This window comes from Copadichromis virginalis, linkage group LG22 (assembly GCF_057382275.1).
Source record: "Copadichromis virginalis isolate Kocher_CV1m ecotype Utaka linkage group LG22, C_Virginalis_male_GT1.1, whole genome shotgun sequence".
NCBI classification, from domain to species: Eukaryota; Metazoa; Chordata; class Actinopteri; order Cichliformes; family Cichlidae; genus Copadichromis; species Copadichromis virginalis.
Window position 1 is genome coordinate 7,947,311 of NC_140638.1, and position 26,882 is coordinate 7,974,192.

Genomic DNA, 26,882 nt, shown 5'->3' on the forward strand with positions numbered 1-26,882 from the left:
AAAAGCATGGACTATAAAATCTTGCACAGGTAAAATATGCAAACTCCGAACACAACGGCCCCCGAGAGACCATAAGGTTCGAACCAGGAACCTTTTGTACTTCTGTACTCCAAAACAAAATTGCTGATTGTTTACATACTCTTCTTTTCTTGGGTGTTGATGAAATTTGATACATTTTTTTGTCTGAAGTACTTGGTCCATCACGTGACTCCTGTAAATGTGAAATAAGACAAAAAAACTGAATATAAACATTAATATTTGGAAATGATTACATACCAAACTGTAAATTTGGACATATTTGTGTACTGGTTTGATTGAGTTTTTACTGTTACAAAACATTTTTTTTATTTGTCTTAAAAAGAATTCAAAAACTTTGCACATCTGCCACATCCCAGAAAACAAAGCACACCAGGCTAAAGAAAGGCATCAATCTCAGACTGGTAGAAGGATCCGAACCAAAGTCAGATCACAATCTCATCATAAAAGAGCCACTCTGGGGTTCTCATTCTGACCACATTTGGACTACTCGTTGGTACTAGCCAGACTGAGAACGCCTCCTGTAAAACACTATTAGTTCTAGAGTAAGTGTAACGCTATTTTACACTTATAGATGTCAGGTTCTTCTGAATGAGCACAGAGAACTGTTCTGGTGTGTTCAGAGGGAGTGAGTGGAATATATAAAAATCATAAGAAAGGCTTCTTTAATAATATAAACATACCTTGGGACGCCACGAGTAATAGGAGCTGCCGTAGTTGTAAGTTATCTCTTTGCCTTGAGGTATTTCTTCCACTGCAAAGAGGCACAAGTGTGGCTTCCCCTCATAAACGATCTTCTTCATTTCACAGTTTGGACTTATGTGATCATCATTCACAAGCCTTCCAAGGGTCTTGTCGTTTTTGGAAGCATCAACGCTGCACATACAAAAGTGTCCCCTTAATAAAAGGAAGCTGTAAATAAACAGTCCAAAACACTTTAAAAATGCAAAACAAACACCTTACCACCACTGTTCTCCATTCCATGTAAACTCATATAAGAAACCATTCAAAGTATCACCGCTTCTCTTCTTAGGCCTCCCTTCTTTGCGAAGAAAGATCTTCCCACGATACTCGACAACAAAGGCAGATGCTTTAATGGTTTTGTTTGTAAAGACACCCTTTCCTAAAAATTTTATTAAGAACATAAAAATTAGGTTCAACAATTTCCCTATAAACTGTTTACACTGGAACTGCCATGACTTTGGCAATAAATATAGCACTCTGTGCATTCAAATAAGACATCATCCTTTTAAATACATCCAGCAAAAGTAGAATTAAGTCTTTTCAGACCAACTGTGGCTGTGATTAGTCCACAACTTCCCAGACATATTTTATAAAGGAATATTCACATTTTTACTTCATCATATACAAAAATAAATTGTGTTTAAGTATGTCTAATTTTACTTCTGAAGACCAGAAATACACTGCTTGAAAGTCTAAGCCCTCCTACAGTTTAATGGGACCACCATATTCATTCACTGGAGCTACCAAGGTTGCATAATTTTCCTTTAATTTGTCACCCATTCATGTTCCACTATAAAAGTCTTATATATACACCACATACCTTTAAAGGAGTCTATGAACCTTTCTTCTAGGAAGGGTTTGTCTCTGCAAGCCACAATGTGCACCAGGGCATCTTGCTCTGGATTCACTCGCTTGTGTCGGTTTTCCATGACAGCTGGAAAAATCTGCTGAGCACAACAATTATGGCAATGTAAATATTGCAGCAGACAGTTTATTTATATTCAAGGTTTGAGGCTTGAGGTGTGTTTTCAGTGTGCGAATGCAAGTCAAAACACATCTGGGGTGCTTAAAAATAATGTTATGCCCCACCCACTACTAAAGGAAGTCCAGGACTGCTCTTACTGATAATTGACTAACATAGGAGGGTTGTCAACAAGTCAGTTCACCTTGACGTTCCAGGCTATAAAAGCTGGCCCAGATGAATTGCTTAGTCTCTTTCTCCTCAAGTACACCTGTATGAATCCAGGTTGCATAAGTATCGTAGATTGTATACTTTCAGTACACTCATCCCTTTTATGTACTTGCATACAATATGTTCAACACGCTGCCAACCTTATTCAGAACAACTGTAACTTTTTAGTTGCAATAAATGTGTGTGTGTTTGGTAGAAAAAAAAATTCAAGAAGCTCATATTTCTAACATTTGTTCACTCAAATGTAAATAGCCCACAAAATTGGGAAAATAAGTCAAACTATCTCATTTTATTTATAAAGTAAAAACTGATACTGATACTACTTTGAACTAATGAATGCACTAAGTACTAAATGTAATTACTTATAATAATAAGTATTTCCACTTGATTTGCAGTGAAGCAGGATGAACAAACTGGCACTAGAGTAGATTTTCCACAGACCTCAAACTTGTACTAAAGTACTTGAGCGGCTCTGCATGTAGAAGTTTGTTCCACTTTCCTCTGTAACTTCTTGGATAAATTTGTCTGTTCTGCTCAGTTGTACCAGGCACTATACAACTGAGCAGAAAACCCATGCATCTGGACAGCTGCAGCTGTATCTGGCTAATGTTTACATTCAGTTAGTTGTACACATACATGCTTTGCTAGTATCCTTGCATTAGCCAGCAGGTGAGAAACAAACCAGCAGTGGTTTCTGAGCTGTTTACCCATTGTTTTAGACCTAGCTAAATGTATTTCAAGAACTACTTCGGTTTCACACCAAACAACAGTTACCTCCGCTTTAGTGTCCACAAGAAGAAACAAGAAGAGCTCCAGGTGTAGCTAGCATAGAAGTAGCCATCTTTCTTGTATGGGTAATGAGAGACCACGTGACGATAAAGGGGCACGATCTGGGAGGAGCGGCGGTATCTCTGACCAATCACTGGCGGTAACGTCAACGATTGACTGCAGCGGCAGCGAATCCGCGGTCGCGATCGTCTCAGCCACTAGGAGCAGCGGAGAACCGTGAAAGTGGAATGAGCAGTTTATGAGGACATGGCGGGGACAAGTACCGTCGGCGTTAAGCGTCCTCGTAATCCGAGTAAAACACACCAACTGGAAATCACATTCATCACATTTGTATCTACTTTTGAGCCGCTTTAACGACTGAATCGATAAATTTTTACCTTATTTCAGAGAGCTCTCCTTCCAAGTCTCTCTGCTCGGAGACCATTTATGCATTACTTCTTTTTAGTTTAGTTCACTGGAAGTGACTTGGATAAAAAACGAAAACAGCGTGGAGACAAAAGTTAGAGAGGCGAGGCTGTTTGGACATGCGCAGAGGGAAAGCGTTACCTGGATGACGAATGCTGAACATCAAGGAAAAAAAACAGGAAGACCACAGAGGAGATTCAAGGATGTAGTGAAGGAGGACATGGAGAGTTATATTGGCAGCATTTAGTGTGATAGAGGATGGAAGGGATAGGATGAGATACTGAAAGATGATCCACTGTGGTGACCCCTTAAGGTTTCACCCTGGTTCGATTTAAGCAACAAAAGGTAGATCTTTTAGGTTCATTAAAAGATCACGGTTTGGGCTGAAATCAAATCACATTACAGATTCTGTCGAGACTAAGAGGCAGACCTCTCTCACAGGTGCAATTGTAGAGTCTCAAAAGAAAACAAGTGTTTTGAAGTTGTTTTTTTATTATTCAAAATGAACATATAATAGAAAACACTCAAGAGAACCTTGGCAGCCATACTCTAAGGGGGTTAAAATAATCTAGACATACACAAACGGACAGCTTTATTTGCTTTCATATAATACCAGAGCTCATTATGCAAAAACTCACTGCTTTAAGGTTTGTTTAGTATGAAATCCCAAAATGAGTTTAAAACTTTAGAGTTGTAGGCTTTTCTCTTCTCAGATTGCTTGAAAGTCATAATGAGGGATAGCAGCTACCTAACACTCAAATCTCTAATTTCTTAAAATGTAATTGAATCACTTCCAAAATCTTTAATCCCTTCAATCAGGCACCAATGATGATTTTTACATTGTTCGATGCTGTAATTTCTTTTCAGGTTGATAAGATCATTTAAAGTATCTGAGGATTATCTGTTAACCACAAAACACAACGTGTGAATTGTGTACATTTTCAACGTTTAGCATCACAACTTAAAAAGGAATCTGGAAGAAAAATCAATCAAATCATGATTCAGGTAAAATCTCCAGTCAGATGTTAAAACTGTGTTTTCTCAAAGTGAGATTGCAACAATTCTTGAGGTGTGCAAAAGTACTGACCCAGGAAATATTCTAACTACTGCAAACACAGACGTGTTCATTTTGGCCTCTGAGGTGTGAATGTAGTGAAACTAACAATATGCAGCTCTCTATTCGGGACCTCCATCACTCCGAGATGGAGGGCTAGCTTTAGAAAAACTTGGAAGTCCAGTGTGCACAGGAAGGTCAGGAATCATAACACATGGAAGGAGATAAAAGTAGTATTTTCCATAAGACACAACCACATAAACACAGGAGGGCAGCTGCGTGCCCTGCTGAGCAGTAAACAGTCTTTAATGCTGAGTCCAGCATCTCAGCCTCACCTCTACATAAGCGATGTGAATCGGAGGTTCTGTCCAAACGTGCGTTTGAAATGTGACTCTTTGCTGTTTCATACTGCTGTTGTGAATGTTTTTTTTTCCTGTCCGTTTATGTTCAGCGAACATTTTTGATAATATCCAAACATTTACATCACTAGCTGCAACTACGGTAAAAGGTCACTTCACGTTCACTCCGAATCCTCCTCCTCCTCAGGTATAAACGGTGGGTCATCGCTCGTCTGCTGCTTTGTGTCGAGATGCAGCTCTCTGACTGTGAGGATGCGGATGAGCATGGCCTCCATGGTGGTGTCATCCAGAGCGGTGGAGGAGAACCACAGCGGGCTGTTGGGGACACAGCAGCGCTCGGGGTGCAGGTAGAACATGTTGGTTCGCTGCTTAACCGACTCCGAGCTGGGCGGAAGAAACAGGAACAAAGATTTAGATCAATGTGCTGATAAATCAGAGTAAAATGAGGGTCGGCCAGTGGACCATCTCAATCCAGCCTTCCACATCCAAACAAGAAATAAACTTTAAAAGAATCAATGAGTGGCAGGTTTTATTAGTCTTTACTGACATTTAACACTTAACCTTTTATTAGTTGTGCAGTAGTGCAGATCAGGCAAGTGGCAAATGTCGGCTCATTTAAATGTTATGACGCTTAATATTTCAAGTGTAACTTATTATCATATTTAAATTTAAATAAAATTTAAAAGTAATATTAAAAAAAGATATTTCCTATTCCTCTAAAAGAAGGAATAACCTGCAACCTGCATATGGCCAATAAAGCATTCATTCAAATTCAAGTCATGTGATCAGTGTATTTTGCCAAATGGGAAACTGCATCTTTAAAAAACCCAACAAGCCTACTTCATGTAACACAAATGAAACAATATGATGTCACAAGTAAGAAAACTCAGAGGTTAAGTTCAAATTTAAGGAGATGAATGAGAGGAAGGTAGTTAAGTGCAGAGTCTAAACTTCTCAGGCAGATCCTTCCAGAGCTTTGGTGCCCTGAAAGTTTAGCAGAGGAATACGTCCAACCTGAGCACGAAAAATCAAGATAATGTTTGGCTGAATCTGGCATATTTTCATGATGCATTTGTGTTAGTTAAAATCCTTCTTACATAAACAAACATAAAACTGGAGCTTCTGTCGCGATGCTGAAAGTGATGTGATCTCTTCTTCTGGTTTTAGATCAAACTCTCTGGGCTTAACTGAGCCCACTGAGTGAGTTTTTATTTGTACCTTTCAAAATACTGGTTTTAGACAGTTTTGTGAGCTACTCCTGTAATATCAGGTCTCAAAATCTGACAACAAACAATATATGCGCCACAAAAGAAGCGACTGTAGCTCAGGAGCTGCATCATCCCTTTTTTTAACCAAGTAGCTGTTGCAGGCCGAGAGGCCCCTGCAAAGGTCACCAGTCCGTCGCAACCTAACACAGATAACTAACCTCACCTACAGCTTATTTAGAAGAAGCAAACAATCAAGTTTTTGTACTCTGGAAGGAAACCTACACAGGCACAGAGAGAAAATACAAACTAGACACTGAAAGATTAAATAAATATACCTATTTAAAATAAACTGAACATAGCAGTTATGTGGGAAAGGTAATGCAAGATTATTGTGCAGCCATTTACTTCACAAAGTTCACGTGCTGAAAGCGGAGTCCAACCAGCCACAGATCCATCACGAGTGCACCAGTGGTTGTACAACACTCACCACTTTGAGAGGTAGAACTCGTAGAGTCTCACGGGACAGCGGAGAGGGTTCTCCGTGTTCTCCATCATCTCCAGGATTTCTTCTTTACTCTCCTCTTCCTTCCGCTTCTTCGCTGGGCCACCCTCTGCATCTGAAGAGGACACATACAGACAGTGTGCAAGTTTCAGGATAATTTGTACATGAAAACAGTCAGAATCTGTTTGACTGCTAATTTTAGGTGGACTGTCGACTCTTAACTGCAAAATCAACGCGTTTAGCTCTGTGTGTTTAAATCTGGCGTTCTGCACGTTGGTACCTGACTCCGCCTCGGGTCCGGACAGCGGTGGGTAGAAGCGCAGGAATGTGGTCTTGGTGTTGTTTAGATTGGTTTTTGTGCAGCGCATGACGTGTGCAAAGGACAGCTGACGGTGCTGCTCCACCTTGGTGAAGCCAAAGTACTTGCAGCAGAAGAAGAGCAGAGTGTTGAGGAGGACGATGGGGGAGTACGCCCCCAGCTGTTTACAGTCCCACAAAAACTCCTCCTCTACACGGGAGTGGATATAACCTGCGGAGGGAAAGTGACCCGCTGTAAATCTGAGCAAACAGACGTTCGTTTGTGTAACACTGACAGAGACAAAGGTGGTGTTGGAAACTCACCACTGGGTGTGATTGAAGGTTTGAAACCTCGCAGCAAGTTGGTGAACTCAGTGGAAAACTTGTTATAGAAGCGATCCATGAAAATGTTCTCCACACGACCGTTTTGAAACAGATACTGCAGAGAAAGACAAAAAGTTTAGAGAACCAGGAAAGTAAAGGAAGTTTGGACTATGTTAGAAAATGGTTATAAATATGATGACATGTATATCTAAGTGTATCCATATTTACACTTAGTTTCTCTGAGAAAAATGTCTTGCCTGTTGGATGCCGAGGCAGAGGTAAAACATGGTGTCGGGCGAGTACGGCTCTCCGTTTGGTCGTTTCACCTCAGCGATGAAGCAGCAGAGGCCGTAGCTGAGCTCAGCGGTGGTGCAGCTAAGAAGATCCTCCTTCAGCTCCAGAGGACGCGCTGACATCAAGATTAAAAGCCATGTTTGTTTGTTTTTAATTATAAAGTCTTAACAGAGACAGGAAAGTCAGAGAATGCAGGAAATGCAGCCCGAAGTGCTGCAGTGTTCAAATGCATTTTATATTCAGACTTACAGCCAAAGCGTGGATTCTCCAGGTTGGGCTGAGTTTGCCTCCACTGGATCCATCGCTTCCAGGCATCAACTCCATATTCACTCTTCAGTTTTGGGATTTCTACTTCCACGGGCTTTTTGGAAGTACTCTTTGCCGAAGACGTTTCAGCAGCCTTAGACTGACGCTGTGGCTTACGACCCTGTGATAACATATAGAGGATGCATTATGGGTATATGTCTGTGAAGGTTCTCAGTCATCCAGGTCATCGTAGTCTAAGGAGCTTGCAAAGAAAAGCGTCTGGACTTCTTTAAGTTGCTTGAAGACGTTTCACCTCTCATCCGAGAAGCTTCTTCTGACCATTATGGGTATAATGGGGACATTTTAGACAACACAGACCAAAGTCATTCAAGTCTTGCAGCTCTGCAGCCTTCTTTGATAAAACCATGCTGGTTATTTTTATGTCCCCATCTAAAGGAGGGAGACATTTAAAACTTTTATTTAAATAAAGAAAAAGAAGGAAAAGGTTGAAAACCTACTATGTTATACTACTACTACTGTTTCCTGTTTTGACACATAATTATGGGTGGAGGGGTCACACAACGCCATCTTTTTGTTACATCATCTCCTTCTCTAATGTTTTGTTGCATATAAAGCCAGCTTTAGATGTGTAAGCAGCAGTTACCCTCTTCTCTCTGGCTTTCCTGTGAGCTTGTCGTCGTACTGGAGCAGCAGGCGGGGGGCTTGGGGACTTGTTGCACTGCTCTCTTTGTTTGGCCATCCTTTCCAGAGTTTCTGGCAATGACATGACATCAAACATGAGACTAAACGCGCAAAAGCCCAGAGCAGATCTTTGAAGGGGTTAAAGTAAAAATGTCCAAAGAAATGTAGATAAACTGGAGATAAACTCCCTGAACGTCCAGTATTATGGGTGTATGCCTATCATCTCACCAACAGTGAAGTCGGCTTCGATGTCCATGGGAGGCGGACCAGGAGGTGGTGCGGGCTCGGGCTCACTGGGCATGCCCACAGATACATCTAAAACTGAGTTGAACTTCTCGCTGGCGTAGGTTTTACTTGGCGACAAGGGCCCCGCGTCCTCCCAGCTGTTGAGGAAAGTGGCCAGTTCGTCGGTGTCCAAGTCATCACTGTAGTTACTGACATGGTCTACAAAACAACCATCACACTGTCTGTTAGTACAGCATGAATACACTGTTAATAACATCAAAACTATCTGTATGGGAATAAAATGATGCAACTTTGACAGATAACTTGGATGAAATCCTAACATGTGCACGCTGACGTTATTAAAGTTAATTAATTATGCATTTACAAAACTAAATTATAAATATGACAACATTTCTTTAGTTTTAGTCAGTTTGGTCAAATATGTCAATACTTCCTTCAAGAGCCACTGGTGCACAAACAAAATAAAACTTAATAAACACAAAACTACAATAGCTTTAACTGTTTAACCCTGTAATATGATGGCTTGAAGGCCTTGAGTACCCCCTACTTTCATCTTTTCGTGGCCTCATTAAATGTTTCGTCTCACCATCTGTGACAGGTGCTTCTTGCTTTTCAGGCGTTTTCTTCACCGCTTTTTCCTCTTTGCGCGTCTCCGGCTTGTCGTTATTCTCGTCGTCTTCGGCCACCATCTCCGCCATGAGGATGAGTTCTGCCTCGTATGGATCGGACGGGATCTTCTGTTTGATCTCCTGGATGGTTTCCACAATGCGCTCAGCACTGTCCATTGTCACAGGAAGAAACATTGGCACAGGAAGCTGAGGTAGAAAGAAAGAAGGAGCTCATGAGTGGGACCTTAGTAAGGGCAAAAACAAAGCTGAAGATTAAAGGAGTGTGTAATGTAATTTATCCATGGCGAGAGCCTATCCCAGCTGCCATAGGGCAAGAGGCAGGGTACACCGCAGACAGGTCGCCAATCATTTGAACATCCTGTCTGAATCAAAATGCTATGGGTCACGGGGTCACGCCTATGGTTCATGTGTAAATATATGCGCCCATTTGTTGAGCTACATGTTTTACTTCTTGCTGCTGTTTTTGTTACAGTGTTACAGTGCATGGTTTTGTCACAAGCATGTTAACAGATTCCCAAATAAAATCCATCTTGATCTTAAAATTCCTCATTTTAATTATTCTAAATAAACCTTAAAAAGACAAATGTAAATTCTAAGACAAAAAGTTATGGGAAAACTTTGAATTAATTAGAAATAATAAAGTTCCAAGGTGGTTGCATTGTTAGACATACAGGTAACGGCAGGCCGACAGGCTTGGGAGTGCACTGGCTGTACATGTTCATGGGTACAGGAAGGTACACCGGCACAGGAACAGGCAGGATCACCATTTTTGGGAAGATATCATCTACAGAGAGAGAAAAAAAGGGAATAGTAGTCGTGATTAGATAAGAACATGGCACAGAGTTTGCTCTTGCAGTAAGTATGTTTAAAGAGGAAGCATGTACAGTGTGCAAAGACAAACAAATACTTTACATTTAGTCTTGTCTGTAAAATCGTGAGCATACATTAGTGCTCTGCCCAGAAAGTTCAAACTTCAAAGCATCAGTTAAGCATTTGAATAAGATTCCTCTCCACAAGCATTCGCTGTCTTCATAACAACATAAGCTTAGCTGATTATGACCCTTACCCTTTAACCTGTGTTTGTGACCCGAGCGTTAAACGCTGTGAAGTGCAGCTAGCAGCAGTAATTCAGCTGTAATCAATCAGATTGAACAGCTATTTGTAGCTTTTTAAACACAGAGTAAAGCGGAGGTGTTGCCCTGACAGAGACACTGCCTGTGTGCTTCTTTTACCCGTCTGTGCCTCCACGTCGACCGTCTGCGTTTTGCAGGAGACTCCTTTGTTCTGCACCAGCGGTCTACACAGCAGAGCCTTGTTCTTCAGGATTTTAGTCGGGGGAGGAGGATGAGTCTTCACCGTTTCGGTCTGAATGCTGATCTGAAGGACAGAAAAATGACAATAACATCTCTAAAGTTACTCATCTGTAACACTACACGGGCTACTTCCTTCAAGCTAAAAGTGACTGAACTAAATGTCCCAAAGATTTCCTTTTAAAAGCAAAAGTGCGTCATTTCAACTAAGAAATATATTTTTCATAAACATAACTTACACTGAAAAAAAGGAATTGGAAAAAATACAACTGTATACAAAAAGAATACATGAATTTAAAAAATGTACTTACGTGTCCAGAGGTCTTTGACTGAGAGTTTGATGCTGTACCTGCAGAAAAAAGGCAAAATATGAAACTCGTGCAGCTACTGATGATTAACAGTACAAAATGATTTCTTTTTAATATCTTGCGTGTGTTTGTTTTTGTTTTGTACTTTGTTGGGCACTTCTATCAGAAGTGTTAGGTTTTCCTTTTGGCGTGCCAGCGAGCGAGATGACGTTGGCGATCACAGGTGTGGCCTCTCCTGTGCTGGCTGAAAGCAAAACAGCAACAAACTTAAAACGTCTCAGTAGGAAGTCGCTCCCGACTTCTTCCTAAATCCTCAGAGAGAGGCATTCTTGGTCTTACTTTGTGACCCAGTTGCAAAACATTTTTTAGTTTTTCTAGTTTAAGAATTAAGTTGTGGGGCTTTACAAATTGTGGCAGCACTCTTTAATGCATAGAACTTGCAATACCAAAGTATTGATATATGTATGTGTGGATGTACAGCTGTATACACGGGCATATATTGTCTTCCCATGACCTCATAATATTTTGTCTGTTTTGTTTGGTTTTGTTTGTCTGTTTTGTTTTTCTGCATAAAAATGTTCCTAAATAAATAAAAAGTATCAAAAAAAAAAGAATTAAGTTGTGCACGACTGGTAAACATTTAGCTTTGTTGCCTTAATAGTTAGTACCAGAAATATTCATATTTTATTAAAGAACAACAACAGTTAACAGCTGGTGTCAAACATGCAGTCCAGTGTTGCAGCAGCTCAGTTTTACAGTCTTGCATGCAATGCAAATGTTGCCATCAGATGATGAACGAAACAGTCAGTGCCATCCAACTTCACATTGACTCATTCATGGAGATTATACATTACACTGCAACAACTGTGCATGCGGTGGGCATCAAAGAAGCCGACAGTGTTGTCTCGGAGCTGTCTGCGTCCGCAACACAGTATGAATCTAGGCCTCAGTGCCTCTTTGATTTACCACATTAGCATTTCTTGATGGTCTGTCTTTACAGCAGCACAGTGGTTAAGGCTGTGGGGTCACAGTAAGAGCTCTGTGGGTTTTCTGTGAGGAATTTATATGTTCACCATGTGTCTGTGTGGATTCTCTCCAGGTGACAGTTTCTTCCCACAATCCTGAGACGTGCATGTTATGTTACATAGTAATTCTAAATTGGCCTTAGGTGTCAACATGACCACAAATGATTGCACATCTCTCTGTGCTAGCCCTTAACATCAAACTGGCCACTCAATCAAAAGAAAGTAATACTTCGCTTTACCACAGTTTTAAAGACTGCTAAGGAAAGCTTAGCCAAACTCATCAAACCCAAACTGATTTTATCAAAAGCAGCAGCTTCAAAAGTCATTAATTAAACTTTAAACATGTCTGAATAAGCCTCACTCTATTCCAGCTGTCATAGGTTGAGGCAAATTACACCCTAGACAGCATGCCAGTCCATCACAGGGCTGACTCAGAACCTCACACTCCTGAAACCAGTTTAGATTACTCCAACACTTAAGTAAAACAGGAGGAAACACAGAGACTGGGAGAACGCACAGGTTCCACACAGAAAGCTCCGCCCAAAAAGGCCGATCAAACCGGTGAGGCAACAGTGCTAACCACTACACCATTAAAAAAAATATATAAATCAGATGAAGTTACAGATTCAAACAGGGATAAAAACACGGTATGCACCTTTCACGACTTCACCCTGCGTGGCCACTGTCTCACAGCAGAACTGCAGCAGACAGCCGAGGTCGCAGAAGTGTTTGACTTCCCCGAGCATGGGAAGGCTCTGCTTTAGCTTCCCTTTCCGCCCGCAGGTGTCGCACTTTGCAACCTGAGTGGAAAAGCAATGTGTTTACGTGGAGGAGGAGATCATGCTCACGGAGATTGCCGCTTTGGTGTAAAACTATGATTTTAATATCTTTACTGCGGTTTGCTTACGTGGCAGAACAGCATGGTGTACTTGGACCTGCACTCCTCCGAGCAGAACTCCTCCGTCGAGCCTCCGTACTGCGCCGTCACCAGCTTCTTTGAAACGGAGTGGCAGTAAACACAGGAGTGACAGTGCTTCCCCCAGTTTTTACTCAAGTCGTGTCTGAACAGGAGCTTACAGCCTGGACACACAGAAATAAGTAAAATAAACACAGATTTCAGAGCAGAATCGGGTTCTTACAGCTGACGAATCGATTTCCACGACTCCTTACCGTCGCTGCAGAAGTAACAGTCTTTGTTGTTGACTCTCTTCACGTCTCTGGTGATCTTTTCGATCATACAGTACTCGCACACACTCGTCACGTTGTTGGCTTTCTTAAACTCGTGAGAACAGTCCACGCTGCACAGAAAAACCATCTTGTCCTGCACGCACACACAGAAGATACAAATCATGAGTAATGTCAGCCTGAACGGACAAGGTCTATTTTCTGTGTTCATTTTCTTGAAAGTGTTGACAAGACTTTACCCGAGAGGACCAAAAGCATTTCAGGTCCTCATCCGAAATGCCGTGACTTTCATTTAAAGCCCACAGGAACACTGTTGTGGTATTACTGATCTCTAAATGTAAAACTTTCCACTCATAATTTATTTGTTTCCATTAATTACCTTCATTTGGATGAGCTCAGGTTTAAAAGTGATGACGCGGGAGCACTGGAAGCAGTTCACTTTCTGGGACACTTTTGCCTCCTGTTGCACTGGCGTTGTACTAACGGGCTGAATTTGGGACGATCCCATGGGCAGCTTCGTAAAAACATTCACCTGCTTCTGCGACTGCTTAAATTTTTCCTAAAGCGCAGAAAAAGAAACAACAGAAGTCTGAAATACCAGCTTTCATTTTTCAAAAATCTTTCTTAGGTTTGTCTTTAAATAACTTTAAGTAAATACCTGAAAAGCCATGACACACGGGAGAGTGCAGAAATTCCTGATTGAGGTATCGGACATGGCCAGGTGGTAGGACGGTACGCTGTTTTTGCCACAGTTATCACAGTTTATCCGAGCACCTGAAACCAAATTAATCCATCATAAACAATCATTTAACAAAAACAAGTACAAGGTTTAATCTTCAATGAGAAGCTGGTATCGCGTACCTGAAGAACTAACAGTCTGGACTTTGTACGCCATCACACAGCTGCTGCTGCAGAAAAGATCCACAGAGTCATCACTGTTTTTGCTGTCCACCATTTCTGCCACAAAGCGGGCGGTGCGACACATTGTGCACGGCTGGGTCATCTTGGTTATCTTGCTTTTCTGTGAATTAATTTTAAAAAACAAATATGAGGCATGTTGCAAACAACCTCAACCGTTTTAACTCTCAGAGTAAGAAAGAGGAGGCGAGAAAGTTAACTGGCTTTGTTTCCCACATGTGCTGACACTCACTGCAGGCATGCAACTTTAAAATAGTGCTAAAAAATTTAACTCTTTCCCCTATAGAGTCGAAATCTGAAGACCCCCTCTGTTCTTTTAATGAACAGTTTAGACACCACCAATAAAGTTTGCAGGTTTTTCAAAGGGTAGCTCCACATGCAGAGACCACCCTCTGCCTTCTGAGTTACTCAAACTGGGCTTTCAAGAGTTCAAATGAAGACTAATTCAAAATAAATGTATCTGCAATGAAGCAGAGAACTGTTTCCATACCTCTTTGTATTTCCCCAAACAATCCAGGTTGCACACGGTTTTGCTGCCCTCTTCCAGCTTCAGCATGAGCGGTTTGCTGTGGCAGTACGAGCCACAGTTGGCGCAGCCCGCCATCGAAAGGTTATTTACTGTACGGAAGCGGTTAAAGCAGGCGTCACTGCACATCTTGTGGACAGCGCCGCTCAGTATCACCTCATGTTTGCTCTGCAGAGAGACGACAAAGAGCAGCACAGGTGAAGAGTGTTCACACTATCAGCATAGTTTCATATGGTGTAAATAATGCATGAGACAACGAGGACATTTTTAACACGGTTTGGATAATTCTATATTAAATAATTGAAATAATCATTAGCGGCAGTCCTGTTCTGTTCGACTTACGACACAGTATCTGGTGCACATGCTGCAGAGTGACTGTGGTACAGTCTGTAGAGCTTTCACAGCAACAGCAGTTTTCCTGAAGTTGGAGACAGTTTTCTTGTAGTTGAAGGACGTCAGGCAGATCTGGCCACAGAACTCTTTCATGAGTCCTTTGAGATCCGGAGCCAGGATGACGTCTTGAGGCCGAATTATCAACCTAAAGGAACGAGAGGAAAAGAGGCCAAGGAGAAATCCAAATTCAATCAAACTACAATGCAGTTTACTTTGAGGCGTATCATTTGGTGACATTACTTCACCCATCAAACAGTAGTAATAACAGTAGTAAGCCTACTCTCGTCTGCAGAACTCACTTTTGGCAGTTGTGGCAGATTTTAGTGGCTCCCCTGGCCTGAGACAATGAGAGGCAGGTGGTGGAGCAGAAGAGCGCTGGAGAGCCCTTCCTCTGGAAAGCCGTCTGTCCCTTCATCAGGTTCTTCTTACAGTGAGCGCAGAACATGTGCGAAGACGGCGGGCTAACGATGGGCAGCGTCTGCGTTTCAGAACTCTCAGAATACACGGATCCGATCCTCAGGTCCTCCTTTCAACATGAGAGAAACGTCAGTAACGGTTCAGGGATTCAGGCTTCATTCTCAGAAACTGGACCCAGACCAGATCCTGACTGATGATGTTATATATTATTATATTATACTAGCAGCAACAGATTTTCTCTTTGGTGTTCTCCGGGTTTCCCACAGCTGTGGAATTTTCTAGACATCAGCTAAGGAGATCCACGTGACAATGAAAATGTCCAAGCTAGTGAGATCTGACACTAAACAGTTTTAAACCTGCAAAGTCCAAATGTGACAACATGTCATGTTCTGCCACCAAACCTATCACTTACACAAGTAATCATATGTTTGCAGCTGGTTTCCTGCTGCTGTTAACTCCATGTAAGAAAGAATAATTCTCTTCTTCCTTCAATTTCCAGATTTCAGGTGTGAAAAGGTTTTAATGCTGCAAAGTAGTGAATTAACCATATTTTATGGCAATGGTGTAATACTGGTAGAAATATGTTGCTTTAGGAACTACGTGGATATTTCAGGAACTCTAGTTTGAGGTACAGATCTGTGAGTCTGAACCTCTTCCTGCACTCTGGTTTATTACAGGAGTGGGAAACGCACTGCAGGTTTTTGATATCACCCTGAATCAAATAACTAGTTCATCACCAGGCCTCTGGACATATTGATATTGATTTAGCCATTTGAATCAGCTGTGTTGGATCAAGGACACGTCTAAAACCTGCAGGACACCGGCCCTCGAGGCCTGGAGTTTCCCACCTCTCGTCTATTAGACTCAGTGTCAGTCATGCCAAGTATACAATAGCCAGAATAAAGAACTGATGAAACGAAGAAACCAGTAATTATCCTGAAACATGCAAGTTCATGTGTGAGTCTACCTGATCTTGTCCCAGTTTTTTTTGTCTTGGTATCATTGCTGCTCACAGACTGGCTCCATACATACAAGTTACCCCCTCCAACTATCACAAGCAAGCCAGAGGACAACCACTCTCAGTGTTCTAGGTCTAATGCAGGGTGTCCGGTCATATGGACATGCCCAAACCATCTCAAATTCTCAGATTCTGAAAGATTCTCCTCCTTCATATACGCAGGCCTGTTCTCCCTCTGTCGTTGTCGTAACTTCCACCTTTTTTTGGGACCACTCCATCATACTCCCAGCTCGTGTCAAGTGTTCTTTTGCAGCCACTTTGGACTCGTTGTTTTACACCTTTGCACTACAGACATCATGTGCCTCTTCCTTTCCAGCCTTTTTGTTCACTACATGGGTTTTGAATATCAAATATTTCATTTCAGTAACTGCTGTTCCATCTCCCAAACTTTCTGCAACTGTCTCCACACCTGATCGTTGCGTGACAGCTCTGCATACGCTTGCCAAATCTAATAGCATAACTCCACAAATCCTTAAGCAGAGTGTGTCTCACCCTTGCAGTATTAGGCTCATCTTTCACACTTGCTGTAGAGGAACTGGACATTAGAGCTTGTTCATATTCCTCATCCACCGGCTCGTCCTTCACAGTGACCAACGGAGGTGAAGGAGACAACTTGACACTTTGGGTTGAAGTGTGCAGCCTCTCCTAGAACAAGGAGTACATGTATATGCTGTTTATTTTGACGGAAAGCTTATGGCGACAGCCTAATCAATAGTTTTCGATGAACTTTCACGTATATTAATAGAGCAGGTAAGAAAAGCCTGAAACCTAAATTCTATCTTACTTCTACTTACAACGTCTAATCTCGGTATAGAAAGCTTGACGACTTTCATGCCGTTCAACATCATCGCCGGTGACGAGCTGTCTCTTCCTACAAGAACACGTGAGCAGCGTGTGAGCAAGTGTAAAAGGAAGTGAACACAAAAACATGAAGAACATGAATGAATGACAACATTCACAACTGTCACTGTGTCGGACAAAACAAAATTCATACTGAACCACGGTCTGAGTGTTAAGATATTTAAAAAAAAGATTGTGTTTTTAGTGGCTCTATGGTGTCATGGTTTAATCATTCATTTAACCAGTCAATGATCCCTCGTTTAACCCTGGGAGGAGACAAAAATACCTCCAGGGTTGCTTCAGGAAGGGAACCTGGTGTAAAACGCCTCCAAATCAAACATGCTCGTGAATAACAGAGCAGCCGAAAAGCAGCTTTATGTTGGGAGTGAGCCATTAAACTCAAAAATATTCAGCAATGTTAAATTTTATTCAGTGTTTTCTTAGTTGCACAGTTACAACCATTTTAACCAACTAAGAGCCAAAATGCTGAGATGCTTGTTTGCCTTTGACCATTTCAGAAGGGACAAATACTTCCTTTATTAGCGTGTTCCCTTTTGGCTGCATGTGTAAACATAACAGGTCAGCACACAGCAGCAGATCTGTATCACTTTATTTGATGTATATCTCTGCATTTTAATTTCTATCAATAACAAGAAAAAAAAGAAAATTGGTTTTGTTCAGTCAAATTTGAAAAGATCTTTGGACTCTAATAAAGCATAAGTATTTCACAAAGGTTCAGTCAGGATAGTCGTTTCATTTGAACCGTACCATTTTAGTCTTGTTATATACAATTTATGTGTGTGGATTTCTAGGGGTGGTTTTCTGTTTATTTATTACAAATTTAATAAATTTAACGAAAATATTAATATTAAAGTTTATTCTGCTGCCAAGATTTTCCACATAATGAGATTTTAATTTCGTACTATTTGTATTTTGGCATTAAGATCACCCACCTGTACTTCCTGTGGCCTCAGACGATGGAGACGAGCTGGACTGCATCAAGTCTGAAGTTGTGGGTTTTACATCAGCTTCCTCCGTAACAGAGTTACTGTCCTCCGTCACTGAGGCTGTGTGGGAATTTTAAAGCACAGCATTTAGTGGGATGATGAAAACTACGCCTTGTTGAGAGACTTTCTGCCATGCTGCCTTTAAAGGAGGAGTGAAAGCATTTCTAAAGCTCAGTGTGCTCTGACATGGACTCGCAGAGGGTTGCAGGGTAACAAAGGTCAAAGGGTCTTTTTAAAGAAGCCTGTCTGCATTTAAAAGTTACAAAATGTTTGTAGTGGTCGCTTTTTAGGAAATACATTTTTGGCCTTTAGCAGATGAAGGAGTGTCAGGGTAGATGTTTTCTCATATTTGCTGATATTAAAAGTTTTATTTATTTAGATAATTTCCTACAAGATCATAAAGATTCTATTTTGCATCTACAAATGTACCAATCAAAGAGCATCTTTATACCTGTATTAGAAGCATCAGGTGAGCGGCTGCTTTCCATATCCTTCAAGCTGTTCTGTTCCTCCTCTTTCATCTGAGCTTCCTGCTCCACCTGATCCACTGTACCGATGTCCATCATCTCATCGAGTTCATCGCCCGCTGTCAAAACCTTTGGTTTACAGCAGATGGATGACTCCTGCTCTGTGCAGACTTCCTCCTTAGTGTCATTGCTTGTGTCCATGTTTTCATCAGTGTTTTTTATTTCTTTCTCCTCCTCACGATCAGGAGCTACGTCCATGCATGCATCCTCACTGACATCTGCTACTGCAGGGCTTTCCTCTTGGCTCTCATCCTTCCCTGCAAGATCTTCTGCCTTTGACTCAACCCCTTCATCAGATATCACCTCAAGACCCTCGTCACATTTCACCTCAGGAGCCTCTTTTTGGGGCTCTGTGGTGCTACCTGGCTCACCATCATTAACCGTAACGGTCTCCTCTGTCTCCTCTGCAGAAAAAGCTCGTGATGGAGATGTAGAACCAACAGAGTGGATCACCTCAGTCTCAGTTTCTTTAAGTTCTGCTTCTTCACTTTCCATGTCTTTTTCAGCAGCAGCAGCATCATCATTATCCTCTTCCCTCTCTTTGGAAAGTTCATGGGAAGATTCATGAACGTGTTCCGTTTCTCCAGCGTCCACCGATGCTGCTGCTTCTGAAACTGCCTCCACAGCCTCTCCATCGGTCCCTTCTGTTACCTATGATGGACAATAGACAGTTTACAGAACACACAAGTCTCTGCTCTGTAACTAAGCCAATCACTAATGTCCACAATGGACAAAAACAGAACAATTAGTTCTGCAATTTCTAGATTTGCACTTCTATAAAATATGATATGCAGCAACGACTGCGAATCTGAGAATTCAATTATTTTTATTGTCATTCCAACAGATGTATTTACAGGCAGTAAAAGTAAATTTTGCACTCAGGTTCTGGTTAAAAGCCAACATAAAAGAGAACAGACAAGAGCAAGATATACAGAAACAAAGAATACAAAACAACAGAGGTGTGTGATGCAATAAAAACTAATTTTAGAAACCAAACATTTATATCTGCACTTCCTGCATAGCTGTGAGTATTTTATGCTGTGTCCGTTTTAGTGTTTTGAAAGGAGACTTCTTTTAAAGACCCAAACATTTCTGTCACTCCTCATGCATGGTGGGGTTTTAAAATAATTAAAACACTACAGATACATTTAAAATCTTTACTTAGCTACGCTGACGCAACTCAACCAGATATGCTTCTTCTTTTTTTTTTAAGATATTCACTCAAGACCGAACATGACTGTGTCTAAGAGTTTCAAAACCACAGGGCTGTGAAATATGAGCTGCACAAAGCCTAAGTACGGCAGGAAACACGTCCCACCACTCTGTAGCCAAATTTAAACAAGGTGGTTGTTGTGCAGTTAATAATAAAGCTCTAAAATCAAAACCAAGTACAGAAATGTCTGCCAAACACCAGTTTAATCAAAGAAAGACTAAAAAGCTGTCTCAGACCTAAAAATATCCATCTTTGCTGATACTGAATTCTCCTGCAGACTCATAATGCCCATGATGCTTCACTCTTCAAACTAAGGTGTTTGAAACACAAGCAGAGGAAATGGTCACACCGCAGGGATGTGCATACCACATTAATATAACCTCATTTTAGGGATATAAAAGCGCTACCATAAGCTGATCTGAAGCACTAAAAACACCGTGAACTGCTTCCATGTGCAGCAGGATCAAGCTCAGCAGTGTCTGCTTCTCTGACTGCATCGTGTAATTAATTAAATAACCTTTAAAACTATCAGTAGGGCTAGTCAGTGCTCAGGTTTGGTGCAGGTTAAAGACGACCGCATTTTGCGAAGCTAAATTCTGCAGCACGGATTTGTGCAAAGTTTAGCAGCCTAAGTTTGCAATAGAGGTACCTTATCAGGGACCATTTAATAAACACGGGGTGTGTTTCACACACACACACACATATATATATATACATATATATATATATATACATATATATATATATATATATATATATATATATATATATATATATATACACACACACACTCAGTACAGATTCAATGCAAAGGTTTAATTTCTGTTTTAGGCGTGCAGCAACACCATAACAAGTTAGCTTACTACAGCGTGGCTGCTGCACAAAGGTTTGACAAATGGCTGTAATACTCCGTTAGACTGTAGGTAATGGGTGTTATTACCTCTGTACAAGTCACTTTCTTGGAGTTAGCCATGTTTTGTTGATATATTAATTAGCAGACCTGTAAAGAGAGAACTACTAGCTCAGCCTTTGCTAAGCTAACGCTAACCTGCTTACAGATCCATGCAGCTACGACTGCGGTTAGTCTCCCTCCGTGTTTTCACCACGCAATAAATAACCTCTGCACATGTTAAATACCCGCTCTGTTTATAATTCTTTTGGATGCAGATATATGATTTTAAAAAGTGTAGTTCACCGCCGTAACAACGTGCACAGAATTACCGCGCCGACCTGCACAGGAGTCACTTGATTGGTGGTCAGACGTTCGCATCCGCTAGTTCCCGTATCGGCCATGGTGGTCCCAAATCACCAATTCTTTTAGTTTAATAATAAAATGCGACTAAGCAATGGTAAACAAACTCCAAAACAGAAAAACGTTTCAAATGCATCCCCTTGCTACAATCATATGCGTCCAGTCCAACAGGACCGTTTGTTTTCCTTCTTCTTCTTCGGTCAAGGTCTACCCCATCTTTGGGGTTGCTTTTCCGCCTCCTAGTGGCAAGAAAAATACTACAATGGTGGGAGCCAAAATAATATGTATCTCACCCAAATAGAACTGCTATTTGTATTTGTTGGTATCATAATAATAAATTGTATTTTGTACAGTGTTTCAAATGTTACACATTTAAAACGTCTTCACAGAAATAACCAAATAAACACCAAATAACATAAATGAGGCCAATGAAAGGTAAAACATTACAGTAAGTGAGAAATTTCTGAAGTAAACAACAGTTCAGGAAATTGGTTTTAACTAAGCACCAATCTTGTACGCCAGTAAAAGTAATTTTATCAATACACAACATAGTTTACATTGTTATCAGCAAATTTTTGCTGTTGACAGAAACAGGGCGTAAACACACTTTGTGCCTTCATGTGAATAAAGTAGAAACACACTAATTTGCATACACAACACACATGTTGGACTGTTAAAAAGAGCACAAAGGTTTTTATTTTAAGCTTATACAGTCTGTTTTATAGTTTTGAAAGAAATAATCTCTGACTGTATCAGCATGATCAAGATTATTTGCTATAAAACCATCAATATATATATCAGCATAACTACATTTTATTTTCTGTTAGTGGCTCATTAATCTGCAAAACCTTACTTTTTCATGCATGTTTTTTTTTCTATGCTATCTTGTAAAATAAGAAGAAATGAAGAGTGTAAAAAATGTAAACATGACCAAACCTATGCTGACATTAAATCATAGAAACCTAGTTTATCTACAACTTCGTCATGCTCAGTCATGTCCAGCGCTAATGTACAGTTCAGTCTGAAGGTGTCGGAGGTCAGACCTCTCTGCCCGGTTCTTCCAAATAACAAAGGGAAAAACTGGGCACTCTTCATGTGTTATTACTATGTTGAAACCTGGACAATCTATAGATCATCCAAACAAGGTAATCTGACCTAAATCCTAAAAGCCACAGACCTTTAAATTAAAAAAAAAAGAACTGATAATAATGCAGACAGGGCTGCCCTTGGACTACAATGGAGGAATCATTCATGTCATGTGTGGGGTGTATTTGTTTTTGGTGCTTCTTGCTGGAGCTTCAGAGAGGTTATCTTGCTGTCGAGCTCATCCATGAAGCCTTCGTCCACAGACTCCCTGTCTGCCTCCTCTCCTTCGGCCTCGCTGGGTAGAAATACGTGAATCTGTGTGCGAGCCGGACCAGCAGCCGGGCGCTGACTGCAGGTCAGAAGGCAAGGCCTCCCAACCACAGACAAAGGCTCTTCCTTATACTGGGAAGCTGAAGGCCGGAAGTCACCGTGCAGCATGTCTGAGCTCAGAGCAAGGTTGTGTGAGTGGTGTCTCACTGGTCTTGGCCTCGAGCTCGGCTGGATGGCGTGAGAGAGGTGAATAAAGGTCGGTCGACTGCAGCTCGAGACCTCCTGGTGGGGCTGGCTGGTCTTATAGGGGAACACGGAGGATGACTTGCTGAATGAAGGACGCGGTGGTGGTCGTTTCTGTAAAACACTGGGGCGACGGTTCAGAGAGAGTTCCTCGAACAGGAGGTTCTCATTTGTGGTGAAGAGGGATGGTTCACTGAAACTGGGGAACCAGACGGAGAGAAAAAAGGAAATAATTTTCAGTAATGCATATTACTAACAAGAGTAACAGTCTTCAGCCATGTTAGTGGCCCTGTGAGGGTATATTAAAAAATGAGTGACAAAGTGAGACGGGCACAAAATTACGAATAAAATAATAAAACAGAGACATTAGAAACTGTTTTTAATAGGTGTGCCAATAAATCCTAAAGCCTGAACCATGAAATAATTACAGAAAAATTCAAATTTATTCTATTTTTAAAAACATTAATTCGCATATATGACTTTTAATTGATATCATATTTGCTGTATCTGGCTTTTCTTTTAAATTATTGCTTAAAAATGTACTTTGCTATTTTTTTCAAGGTTTTTTGAGGGAAAGAAATCACACTAATGATGTAGAAGTCTCAAAAATTCACAAAAACTGTATGTATCAAATATACACTAGGAGGGAATGGCTAAAGTTCAACAGGAGAGATTTGAGAGATTTAGGAGCAAGTTTAGCAGCATTCATTACACAGGCAAAAAGATTTTACGTCTTATAGCCATTACAGCATAAACCCCTGGTTAGTGAATAGCCCCAAATCACAACAACAGTCACCTTAACGCACTTTATACTGTAAGGTACAGACTCTACAATTATACAGAAAACCCTCAACAATCAGACAACCCCTTTTTACAGGAAGAAACTTCCAGCAGAACCAGGCTCACTGATTAAGCTTGAGGATCATCTATTCAACTCATAATGGGAATCATAATTTACAAACCCCACAAAGCAGAATAAAATGATTTGCAAACCTCATAAACCCTGATTTTATTCACAATAGATTCACAATACTTAACACAGACACTGAGACCATAGATTCACCAGAAAAGGGTTTATTGGTGCCATAAATCCAATGAGTAGGTGAGTCATTTTTTGCACTTTTTGCTAAAGGGGGTGAGACCCCCTGCTGGCACGGCAAAGAAAGTGCAGGTTTCTCACAAGCTGCTTTTTTCCTTTATTTATAGTCTATATACGGACAAAACAGTGATCTCCTTACCAAAAAGAAACAAAGTCTGTATAAGTATTGATTTTCTGGGGACAATAGACTTTGTATACAGTTTGCAGCAGACATGCAAGCAAGAAAGACTTACAATGAAACAAAAACAGAAACACAATTTTAATAAGATACTAATAAAAAACAACAGGCCTGTAAAAAAAATTAAAATCAAAGAAGAAGAAATTAAATAAAAGGAAAATAAAACAAAGCATCACATAGTCAGATTTAGTGTGTAAAGCTACAGTTTTATCACCACTTTAATGTGTTGGTGTACTAATTTCACTCAGATCAAAGTGCTGCACTGACCAACTCACTCTTTTACTTCTATTAAGGATCCTCATTACTCTACTGCTTCATTTATACACAGTAAGATGTATTTTTTCTCAGAGGGATTCAACACACACACACACACACACACACACACACACACACACACACACACACACACACACACACACCAGAACTTCCTCTTCATTTACTTGGTGGTTATTCAAAACCTGCTCTGCTTGGGTAAGCAGATGCCATCAAATACTCTGCTGGACAGTGAGGGAGGTGTGTTTAAGAGCCTGAAGTGTGTGTTTGTGTCTCACTCAGGTTTCGCCCTCCTCTGAGCGAAACACCACTGGGTGCTGCATCAGGCGGTAGATCGGTTTCCACGCCTGAGATTTATGGCACATTGGGCTGCGGCCCACATGAAGCCATCAAACTGGGTCGCTTCTGAGAGGAAACAATTCCGGTGTAATTCCAGTCAAGCATCCACTCCACGCTTTAACAGGCACTTTTGCTAAAGTGAATAGTGGAGATGACACACACGGTGGGATTAATCACTTTCAAAGCCACAGCTGCATGATTGGTACTGAAGGTCAGTGAGTTACCAGGACATCCTGGTATCATTTACATGACGGCTTTAGTGTTTATGTTATTAATACACCTGATGTTCCTTTTCCATAGGATTTCACCTGACTGATGGATAATAATATAACTCTGAGTATATAATGTAAATAACCGAAGCCTTCATTCTCAACCCGGGGTCCACATCTTTAGTACCACATACCATTTGTATCTTTAGATGCTGGGTATATATAAGAATCCATACATAGAAAACACATAAACCTCACAGATCCTACATTTACAGCTCCATTAGACCAGTCTTGCAGGACTCACAGTTAAAATGATCGTTATTTATCGTACACTGGGTCTCGGTGAAAACCCAAATCTCTCCTTTTTGAGATCCTTTGCTTTTCTTCTCAAACAGAAGGTTCGAACAGCAGGTGGGTAAAGCTTCTCACAGCCAGAGCTGTCCGCTTGTGATGACTACATTAGTTATATCCCTTCTCACCGACATCACAGAGAGCCAAGAGCAGGAAAAAAAAGAGTGCAACTGAGTGTTCAGAGCAGCCTGAAGCCCGAGCTTTAGGCTCACAGGGTTTCCAGCTGACCACTGAGCTTCACGTGTGCAGAAAAAATCGTCTGGACGTGTACTTGCTTCTATCTGTTCATCGGTACAGGATGCCAACATGCAGGACCTACAGTCTGAAAAACTAATTTGTGATCTTTTAAATAATTGACTTATTTTTTTAAAGTGGCTTTTTTTGTATATTTATTTTCTATTTATTACATTTAGCATTATTGTTGTGGGACTTCTGCTGACTGTACAACAAAAATAAAGACATGCTTGATTGTACTACATATACCGACCTCATTATTTGGATATTTTCAATATGATCATCCACCACTTTAGCAGTATGCATGAAATATGTGTAACAGAAAATCAGGAAAGTATAATCAGTCACTTATAATGTCAGGTAATGCTGATAACACAAATTTCAGCCAGAATTTATTTAAACAGCTCAATCTAGAAAACAACAAAGAACAACATGTTTAAGACTTCATGTTGATTTTATTCTTTTCATTCATGAGGAAAAATGTGCAATACTGCAGGCGTCACTGACACGAAACTAAAGAGAGGCTGAGATCAGAATAACTGGATACAAAATAACCGAATGACATCATTCCTCCTCCGAAAACATGATGCACACAAAAGAGATATGTAACAATCTAATTCATGTATTAATTAGTATATAGTTTTATTAATTACATGAATTAATCTCCACATTATTGTCATTTTATATTGTTTGGACTTTGACCTGTCAGAATGCATCAAGAAAGTTAAGTTATTTCTACTTCTCCTTTTGTTTCTTTACTTCTTACCTGAGACGAGCCATGCTGCTTCGCCCGCGGGGGCCTTTGGCTCCAGGTACGAGCGAGGGCAGCTTCAGGGGGGTTTTAGCTGCCCTGTTTCCCACCGCTGAAGGTGGAGGGAGGATGGAGCCGGTGAGCAGGTAGGTCTGGACCAAAGCTCCACTCCTCTGGGCGCCTCTCTGCCGCCACGATCCGCCGGCGTCCAAACCCAGGACAGCTGTCGGGGGAGCAGCTCCAGCAGTGCCGCTCATTTATCTGTGGGTGTGTTACGCCTGCAGGAGAATACACCTGAAAATATGCTCTCTAAACTAATGTAGACACTGATTTCTGCTGCAACACATGAAGACTAGTGAAAGTGATAGCATGGTCACGAGGTGGATGGCAGATATGGCTTCACCTAAAGACCTGGATCTATATAGCCTGCCTGTCTACAGGCTGCGGGGGGTGGATGAGGAGGACATTGTACCACTTCTATCTGTGGGCAGCGGACCGCATCAATGATGCAGGGCCATTAATGATGCATGAATGGAGCCGGCCAGGTGGACACTACCAACTCTCCCTCGCTCCTTTTCCCTCTTCACCAGGTCGGCTTACAGTCGAGGGAGCAGGTGGTAGGTGAGGAAGTGTCCAGGAAACGTTCATGTGAGAGAATAAACCGGGACCCTGGTTCGGTGGTGATCCCAAACAGGAAGCTCTTTTTGCAGAAATATATTTGTGAAACCTGTTACTTGTTCTCTATGAAGGTTTGTTAATATTTGTTCTCTTAGATTTGAAGCATGTATCCAAGAGAGAAAGTCCACGTTAATATTTTTTTTGGAAACAATATCATGTCTGTCTGAGCGTTATCCAAAAACTTTAACTCCTTCTGAGAAAACAG

The 26,882-nt window shown here is 41.1% G+C and overlaps 3 protein-coding genes across 3 annotated transcripts in view; all 3 read right to left on the minus strand.

Annotated features, from left to right (window-relative positions):
* Positions 1 to 2,810, minus strand: part of LOC146682622 (uncharacterized) — a 29,549-nt gene extending 26,739 nt beyond the window's left edge. The window contains exons 1-5 of the mRNA XM_085445665.1: positions 2,747 to 2,810; positions 1,601 to 1,727; positions 1,000 to 1,159; positions 720 to 912; positions 140 to 211 (exon numbers count right to left, since the gene is read on the minus strand). Coding sequence (XP_085301791.1) covers positions 140 to 211; positions 720 to 912; positions 1,000 to 1,159; positions 1,601 to 1,709 — 534 coding nt within the window. The 5' untranslated portion in view covers positions 1,710 to 1,727; positions 2,747 to 2,810. The remainder of the gene's footprint in view (positions 1 to 139; positions 212 to 719; positions 913 to 999; positions 1,160 to 1,600; positions 1,728 to 2,746) is intronic.
* An 836-nt stretch (positions 2,811 to 3,646) lies between these two features.
* Positions 3,647 to 21,166, minus strand: LOC146682623 (zinc finger MYM-type protein 4-like). Its single transcript, XM_085445826.1, has 27 exons — positions 20,945 to 21,166; positions 18,426 to 19,152; positions 17,921 to 18,034; positions 16,922 to 16,998; positions 16,620 to 16,772; positions 14,992 to 15,218; positions 14,642 to 14,837; positions 14,264 to 14,467; positions 13,717 to 13,876; positions 13,514 to 13,629; positions 13,235 to 13,414; positions 12,841 to 12,991; positions 12,578 to 12,750; positions 12,326 to 12,470; positions 10,791 to 10,889; positions 10,649 to 10,686; positions 10,260 to 10,404; positions 9,699 to 9,811; positions 8,985 to 9,213; positions 8,381 to 8,596; positions 8,115 to 8,224; positions 7,454 to 7,631; positions 7,168 to 7,319; positions 6,911 to 7,025; positions 6,570 to 6,818; positions 6,275 to 6,404; positions 3,647 to 4,963 (listed from the first exon to the last, which is right to left on the minus strand). The coding sequence occupies exons 1-27, from the start codon at positions 21,005 to 21,007 to the stop codon at positions 4,741 to 4,743; spliced, it is 4,683 nt and encodes a 1,560-aa protein (XP_085301952.1). The 5' UTR covers positions 21,008 to 21,166; the 3' UTR covers positions 3,647 to 4,740.
* A 1,054-nt stretch (positions 21,167 to 22,220) lies between these two features.
* LOC146682624 (uncharacterized) lies at positions 22,221 to 26,529 on the minus strand. Its single transcript, XM_085446967.1, has 2 exons — positions 26,015 to 26,529; positions 22,221 to 22,764 (listed from the first exon to the last, which is right to left on the minus strand). The coding sequence occupies exons 1-2, from the start codon at positions 26,254 to 26,256 to the stop codon at positions 22,221 to 22,223; spliced, it is 786 nt and encodes a 261-aa protein (XP_085303093.1). The 5' UTR covers positions 26,257 to 26,529.
* Positions 26,530 to 26,882: the final 353 nt, after the last annotated feature.